Raw genomic sequence first — 8756 nt, 5'->3', positions numbered from 1 at the left:
CTGTCTGTCAGACAGAGCTGATCGGTCAGACAGCTGTTTCCTGTTTCAGAGCAGCTGTTTCCTGTTTCCTGTTTCAGAGCACCTAATAATAATAATAATACATTTTATTTATAAGCGCCTTTCTTGACACTCATGGACACTTTACAATAATAAAAACAAGTTCAATGAAACAACAGATAAAAGGCATACACGGTAAACAGAAATGGAGAAATGGAACAAAGTAGTCATAGTTACAGAGAGTAGGCTCTTGAACAGGTGAGTTTGGAGTCTGGATTTGAATTGAATTTGACCGGGAGCCAGTGAAGCTGCTGGAGGACGGGAGTGATGTGATGAAAGGAGGGGGCTCTGGAGATGATACGGGCTGCAGAGTTCTGGACCAGCTGAAGCTTATGGAGGGATTTGTGAGGGGCACCAAAGAGGAGGGAGTTACAGTAGAAAGAGGAGTGAGTTACAGTAGAAAGAGGAGTGAGTTACAGTAGAAAGAGGAGGGAGTTACAGGAGAAAGAGGAGGGAGTTACAGTAGAAAGAGGAGGGAGTTACAGTAGAAAGAGGAGGGAGTTACAATAGAAAGAGGAGGGAGTTACAGCAGAAAGAGGAGTGAGTTACAGCAGAAAGAGGAGTGAGTTGCAGTAGAAAGAGGAGGGAGTTACAGCAGAAAGAGGAGGGAGTTACAGCAGAAAGAGGAGGGAGTTACAGTAGAAAGAGGAGGGAGTTACAGCAGAAAGAGGAGGGAGTTACAGCAGAAAGAGGAGTGAGTTGCAGTAGAAAGAGGAGGGAGTTACAGCAGAAAGAGGAGTGAGTTACAGCAGAAAGAGGAGTGAGTTACAGCAGAAAGAGGAGTGAGTTACAGCAGAAAGAGGAGTGAGTTACAGTAGAAAGAGGAGTGAGTTACAGTAGTCGATGCGGGAGGTGACGAGGCTGTGGACCAGGATGGCAGTGGAGTGAGGGGTGAGAGATGGGCGGAGACGGTTAATGTTACGTAGGTGGAAACATGCAGAGCGGGTTATGTTGATGTGAGAGTGGAAGGACAGTGAGCTGTCGAGGAGGACACCCAGACTCTTAACCTGAGGGAGGGGGCACTGTGGGGAGGGGGCACTGTGGGGAGGGGGACACTGAGGGGAGGGGGACACTGAGGGGAGGGGGACACTGTGGGGAGGGGGGCACTGTGGGGAGGGGGACACTGAGGGGAGGGGGACACTGTGGGGAGGGGACACTGAGGGGAGGGGGACACTGAGGGGAGGGGGGCACTGTGGGGAGGGGACACTGAGGGGAGGGGGACACTGAGGGGAGGGGGGCACTGTGGAGCTGTCAGTGGTGAGGGAGAAACTGTTGGCTTTGGATAAGGTGGATTTGGTACCGACTAAGAGAAGTTCTGTTTTCTCACTGTTGAGTTTGAGGAAGTTTGAGGAGAACCAGGATTTAATTTCTGAGAGGCAGTGGGTGAGGGAGGAGGGTGGGAGAGGGAGGAGGGTGGGTGAGGGAGGAGGGTTTACTGGACAGGTAGAGCTGGGTGCCGTCCGCGAAGCAGTGAAAATGGATACCAAATTTGCGGAAAATATTACCGAGTGGGAGGAGGTAGATAATGAAGAGGAGAGGCCCCAGGACAGAGCCCTGGGGCCCACCTGAAGTGACGGGGAGGGCTGTGAAGTGAAGGGTTTGAGTTGGATGAACTGAGTGCGGCCTGTGAGGTACGAGTGAAACCAGAGCAGGGGGGTGTGACTGATTTCCTGTTTCCTGTTTCAGAGCACGTGGAGCTGGTGAAGCGGACGATGGCGGCCGTGGCTCTGCCGTCGCTCGGCGTGCCGGCGTGGGCGCGGGAGATCTCAGACGACCAGTGGAAGGACATGGTGCAGCACACGCTGCAGAGCCGGCAGAGCGCCGCCGCCCTGCGAACGCACCGCAAGAACGCCATCAACTGAGCCTGAAGGCAGCACGGAGCACACACACACACACACACACACACACACACACACAGCTGGATAGGTTTGGTGTGTGTGTGTGTGTGTGTGTGTGTGTGTGTGTGTGTGTGTCTGATCAGAGATGATAATGAACATGTTGTTATTGTGGATAAATATAAAGTTATTATTTTCTAAGTTTCCTGCATCCCGACAGACAGCAAATGCATCACAGCTGGACTAGCATTAGCATTAGCATTAGCATTAGCATGTAGCGGCTGCCTGGAGGCGGTGAAGCGTCCCGCCCCGGAACAGGAACACATCCGCCGCAGAAAATAGTTTTTCCTGTAACATCATTTAAAATCTAAACAGAACCATGGACCCCCTAGATTTCTTTTTCAATTTTTTGATAATTTTCTTATATATCTATATCTATATATGTATATATACACACACACACACAGACAGATATATATATATATCTCTCTCTATATATAGATAGATATATAGATATAGATAGATATAGATAGATATATAGATATAGATAGATATGTGTTTGCACTCTGTCCCCTTCATCAGCTTTATGGAGGAGCTGCTGAGCTGAACTGGTCAGACTGGAGCTGAGGGAGGGACGCTGGGTGGAGATACATGTATAGGTGTGTGTGTGTGTGTGTGTGTGTGTGTGTGTGTAGATGTTATTATTACTATTAATACAGTTTTTCAGTGAAGGTCATTTTCTTTCTTTTTCATGACTAATTTCTCGGTCAAACAGATGTTTTAGTGTCCTGTGATGTCTCTCTGTCTCTCTGCTCTGTAAACAAATCAATAACCTGCTGAGCCTCCACCGGGCGGCCCGAGCAGCGGGGCGTGGCCTCAGGACGTCCCGCTGCTCTCGTCACGGCGGGGCGTGGCCTCAGGACGTCCCGCTCCTCTCGTCACGGCGGGACAGACGTCCTCTGGAGGTTCATTGGCCAGATCAGACTAGCCGACCCTCACCATGTGTCAAAATAAAAGCCTTTATTAGACGTGATCCTGAAGGTGGCAGCGTGCAGGGAAGATGAAACATCAGAAGAAGAACCGGCCAGCGAGTCAGAGCACACACACACACACACACACACACACACACACACACACACACACACACACACACACACACACACACACACTCTCCAGCCCACATCCCCAGCCAGCTGTCTCAGGAGTTAAAGGCAGATTCTGTAGTTTTCACAGGTTTGATGATGAGTGATGCAGTCTGACTGTAAACCTGGAAACTATTTAACTAAAACAAAAGTGAGAACTGAGCCCAGCTCCTCTTCTTCTTCTGATGTTTTTCATCCTCCTCTTCCTGCGTTCGCCGCTGCCCCCTGCTGTCCAGTGTAGAAACCACATTCCACCCAAAAGCCTTTTATTGAACTTTTGTTTTTAATGATTTGCTGTGTGTGTGTGTGTGTGTGTGTGTGTGTGTGAATAAGATGATTGTTACTGTCAGACACAGTCAAACTCTGCTTGTCAAACATGTCCACTTTATTTCTTTTTATTTTGTTCTGTACATACATGAACATCTGTACAAAATCGGACTTTAATACTATGTAATGTTCTACCTAATTAAAGTACAACATATGTACATGATGACCGGGCAGCAGCTTCTGATTGGGCCGTGTGTGTGTGTGTGTGTGTGTGCGTGTGTGCGTGTGTGTGTGTGTGTGTGCGTGTCAGGGTGGGGTCATTTTTCAGATTTTTTTTTTTTTTAATCTTCAGCCTCTTCCAATGTGTCTCACCACTGGACAAAATAACCTTTGACCTTAAAGCTGAACGCTTTGCCGAGCTGGACGGACTCCTCAGACCACGGGGATCGAACCTGCGAGCCTCTGCTGACGGGCCCAGGGGGAGGACCCTGCCCGACCCGTTCAGCCCAAAGTTTAATATTCTGACCAAACGGCACCTGAACACACCGCCAAAGACAAAGGCTAAGCAAACCAGGACGTGCATGTAGATGTTCGTTTTTCTTATTTATTGTTGGCATTTAAACACAACACAAACAGTTCCTCTGTTTCTGTGGCCACCTCACAGCAGAACGTACACCTCCGCCAGAAAACAGTCCCTGATGGAAAGCCTCTTACAGCGGAGCGTCATCGCCTCAACGTTTTAATGAAACAGGAAAATCCCGTGAATCCTGAAGTGGTTCTGGGCTCGTTGTGATGTTTGTCGTCTGTCAGAGAGCGGATCGGGCCGCACATTTTCATCCAAACTCGACGCCTGTCCTCCATCTCCACGTTACATTTACTGCCTGTAACAGCCTACATGTTGCCTTCAGCGCCGTCACGTAAACTCCAGCACTGTACAGGAAGTTGCCGAGAACAGACAGCAGCTCCATCATTTTTGTTTTTTTTTCAGACTAGAGTTTCACTAAAATAATATCATCATGACCCGACCCGCGACATCATTTCTAAACTGTTGCCTGAAGCCGGTCAGACCCGACAGGTCCCAGGCTGTAGTGAGGTCCTTAAATGCAGCGGCTGATCGCAGACAGACGGGCGGTCGACCAGTAAACACAGAATCCAAACCTTCCCTCTCCACGCGTTTCAAAAGTTCATGTGATGCAAATTTCCTTTTTTTTTGTTTTTAGTTGCTTAATTTCAGATCATTTGTTTTTTTGTTTGTTTTTTTCTTTTTTAGTTTTAGCAAACTTTCCAGGTCATTTTGCTGAGTTGCTGATGGTTTTTGACACAAGGCGTCAAAATTCAAAATAATAAGAGATTCACGACATCCTGAGAATCATCAAAATCTTAAAACTCGCTGGAATCATTTTGATCAACAGATTCAGACTCGCTGTTGTGAACGAGCTCGGCGGCTTTTTGGCTGGAGGCCATTTTGTCCAGTGGCCAGTGAGGTGGGCGGGGCTTATCCCCCCCAATGGAATGGTCAGAGTGATAGACAGCAAGTCTCCACGGCAACGCCCACACGACAGCCAATCAATGACAACGTGCAGTGAGTGTAAAGAAAAACCAGCCAATGAGAACAGTAACCAGCAGCAGCCAGTGTAAACAGTACAGGAGGGGCGTGGCCAGGGGGCGGAGCCATGAGACAAGATACATGACAATATATAATACACAAAGATTTGCAACCATAACTACAGGCAGCATGTGGGAATGTGCCCGGATCATAAAGCAGGATAATCTGGCATATAATCTGTTTCTTCTTCAGAATCTATTCCTATGAGGATTGTTTGTGCGCAGGCGCTCGCACCGCCAAGCACCAGCCTTCACTTTGTTTCCAAAATAATATTTCTCAGGCGCTTAAAGAACAAAAAATAACCAAGACCAAGAGTTTAGTGGAGCAGAGAGATGAGACGGTTACACAGGAAGTAAACAGGAAGTAAACAGGAATCAGCTGATCAAAACCAAAACAGATGTGATGATGGAATGAGACGTGATGATGAGGAGCAGAAACATCTGGAACACAGAGCGCCTGCAGGGCCTGGAGAAGTCTGGAAAAGTCTGGAAAAGTCTGGAAAAGTCGTCCGGCGGCCGTGAGCCCACGTCACTGCGCCTCTCCCCTCTGACAGACCTCAAGTGAACCTGCAGCTTCAGAGTCACATGACTTCTCCTTCCTGTGAGGCCGAGCCCCACGTGGGGCTGCTGACTGCCCCCTCCCTGCGGGACGTCCCGCCCCACATCCCGCTGACGCCCTGATCACAAATCTCTGCTCCGGCTTGTTTTTGTTCTGCTGAATATCTGATTTGAATTTCCCAGCTTTTATTTTGGTAAGACCTGGACAGGAAGTGTGAGGATGGGGGCGGAGCAGCAGCCGAACACAACAATAAACATTTGACCACTAAAAACAAAACAAAAACAAAAACACAAAAAAATGTATGAACAGAACTCCGGGACTTTTCCAAAACTTTTCCAACCTGCAGTTTCCCAGAATTCCCCAGGCCTGGAAAAGGAGGCGGAGCAGCTCTGAGTGTTTCCTGTATGACGACGGACAGCTACACCTGTACGTCAGCAGGTGGGCGGAGCTTTGAAGCTGCCACCGCCCTCGTGCACGGCTCAGTCCCATAATGCATCACTCACTTTGACCTTGTTTATTTGTTTAGGACCAAGTGGGCGGTTTCCCGCTCTGCTCCGCCTTGAAGCGTTCTGATTGGCTGGGACTTCCTGCGTGCCGCTGGTCACTTCCTTGTTTACATTCGCCGCGTCACGATGCTCCATGCAGACGACACGTTTCTGGTTTTTACGTTGGCGTGTTTCCATACCTGTCAGCTGGTGTGCGCAGGCCACGCCCCCTGCTGGCCAACTGGGACCCCACATGGTCACACCTGTCAGAGGACACCTGGCTGGACCAAGCAGGTGGCAGAAATCCACTACAGGGCACAGGGACGAAGGGGCGTGGTCAAACTACCTGATCCAGTGGGATGACCACGCCCCCCCCCCCCAGGCGGGACTGAGCACTTCATCACTTTACAGGAAACATCAGCCAATCACACGCAGCCGCCGCGCCCTGGAGGATCCACACAGGGCTCTGCTCTGATTGGTCCATCATTCTACAGCCTGAGGGCGTTTCCATGACGGCGGCGAGTACGCCGACTCAGCTGACAGGAAGTGCCTCAGTGACGTCACGTGACATCGACACGGAGGAAAACACGGTGAGGAACACGCCGCCGCGCTTTGTGACTCCGCCTACATCAACATCTGTTTTACATTCAGTGTGTTCCCAGCAGCCAATCAGAACCCAGAACTCAGTCACATGACCCCAGAATGAAACATGATGCACAACCACTGCTGTTACTAACCAACTACATTTCCCAGAATGCCTTTCAGCAACACAGAAACTGGTCTGTCTCACCTGTCCTGCCGCTGCAGTGCATTCTGGTCTATCTGCCGCTCCTGTGGTGCAGCAGCATGACAGGTCACCTGACGGGTCACCTGACGGGTCACCTGACAGGTCACGCGACGGGTCACCTGACGGGTCACCTGACAGGTCACGCGACGGGTCACCTGACAGGTCACGCGACGGTCACCTGACAGGTCACCTGACGGTCACCTGACAGGTCACCTGACAGGTCACGCGACGGGTCACCTGACAGGTCACGCGACGGGTCACCTGACGGGTCACCTGACGGGTCACCTGACAGGTCACGCGACGGTCACCTGACAGGTCACGCGACGGGTCACCTGACGGGTCACGCGACGGGTCACCTGACGGGTCACCTGACGGTCACCTGACGGGTCACCTGACGGTCACCTGACGGGTCACCTGACGGGTCACGTGACGGTCACGTGACGGGTCACCTGACGGGTCACGTGACGGGTCACCTGACGGGTCACGTGACGGGTCACCTGACGGGTCACCTGACGGGTCACCTGACGGGTCACCTGACGGGTCACGTGACGGGTCACCTGACGGGTCACGTGACGGGTCACCTGACGGGTCACGTGACGGGTCACCTGACGGGTCACGTGACGGGTCACCTGACGGGTCACGTGACGGGTCACGTGACGGTCACCTGACGGGTCACGTGACGGGTCACCTGACGGGTCACCTGACGGGTCACCTGACGGGTCACGTGACGGGTCACCTGACGGGTCACGTGACATCACACTCTGCAGACGTGTGCTATGAGACGTGTGACGTGTCGTCTTTCTACCATTAAAACCTTCCAGGCTGGATGTGCTGTTGCCATGGTGACACACTCAGACCCCACTGCCATGGCAACAAGCCAAACACAAACTAACAAGATGCAGCGAGTGTGTGTGTGTTTGTGTGTGTGTGTGTGTGTGTGTGTGTCCAGTCCAGTCCAGCAGAAGGGGGGGGGGTTGTGGGCGGAGCCAGGGGGAAAGAGATGAAAGATGATTGGTCAGGTGCACAGCAGCCGATTGATTGGATGAGAACTGGAGGGGGCGGGGCTCCAGAGCTAAGCTGTTCCTGGAGAACTGAGCCGGATCGACTTCCTGTCCGCACAGGAAGAGAAACTGACCTTGTCAGCTTCCCATGATGCACTGCAGGTGACTGCCTCAGATTTTACATTCAAGTCCATGTGCGGCGAAGCAGACGACACGGGAGACCACATGACCGAGCCAATCAATCGGGTAGGAGGAGGCGGGGTCTAACGGTACGCAGGCAGCAGGATGAACGTGGAGGAAGCGGCAGCAGGAAAGACAACTGCTTCCTGTCGCCATGGAAACCACGGAGGTCAGATTTATCAGCACGAGATGCGTTTGAGGCAGCGCAGCGGTGCAGGCGCCGCCTCGTGCTGCGTTCACGTCACGCACGACATCACGGCGTCCGGGACGTCCGCTGTGAACGAGCGACTTGACGAAGCACAGCGAGTCTGGACTCGAACGTTTTGGTCTGTCAGCTGACCGGCGGAGGTTTTTCTCGTATGTGCGGCGATTCCGACGTGACGCGAACACAGCGGCGGCCTGCTGTCTGCAGGCAGCTTCCGACCGGATCAGTTTCTCCAGGAAAACTTCAACTTCCTGCCCGGAGACAGAGAGGGGCGGAGCCAGGCTCAGTGGGGACCGCCTCCCCCCGTCAGAGAGCCTCCTGATTGGCTGTCAGGTATTCCTCGGCTCTTTTGTGCGCCTCCAGGGCTTTGATGGTGTAGACGTCCTGCGGCAGCTCCGACTTCCTGCGCATCAAAACCTTGTCCTTCTTCAGCTCCTTCACCTGCGAGCACGCACACACACACACACACACACACACACACACACACACACACACACACACAGTTCAGCTTTGTTCCTGATGTGGCCCCTGGCCCATAGGGGGCGCTGTAGTAAGGCCTCGGCTGCTCTTTGAGTGACTTTAGTTCAAAACTGATTTCATTCATTTAATGACGTCTGACACACAGGAGGAAAA

At 51.9% G+C, this 8756-nt stretch overlaps 1 protein-coding gene across 5 annotated transcripts in view; it reads right to left on the bottom strand.

Annotated features, from left to right (window-relative positions):
- Window positions 1-3572: 3572 nt before the first annotated feature.
- Window positions 3573-8756, bottom strand: part of ppp2r5d (protein phosphatase 2, regulatory subunit B', delta) — a 23068-nt gene continuing 17884 nt past the window's right edge. For 2 of the 5 annotated variants that reach the window (XM_030071252.1, XM_030071254.1), the window contains one exon: window positions 3573-8564. In XM_030071252.1, coding sequence (XP_029927112.1) covers window positions 8430-8564 — 135 coding nt within the window. In that variant the 3' untranslated portion in view covers window positions 3573-8429. The remainder of the gene's footprint in view (window positions 8565-8756) is intronic. The other 3 variants (XR_003929491.1, XR_003929490.1, XR_003929489.1) reach the window with 3 other exon arrangements.

Source organism: Myripristis murdjan, chromosome 15, assembly GCF_902150065.1.
Source record: "Myripristis murdjan chromosome 15, fMyrMur1.1, whole genome shotgun sequence".
NCBI classification, from domain to species: Eukaryota; Metazoa; Chordata; class Actinopteri; order Holocentriformes; family Holocentridae; genus Myripristis; species Myripristis murdjan.
Note: the sequence above shows the minus strand (reverse complement) of the source record. Positions and strands in the feature narration are given on the sequence as shown.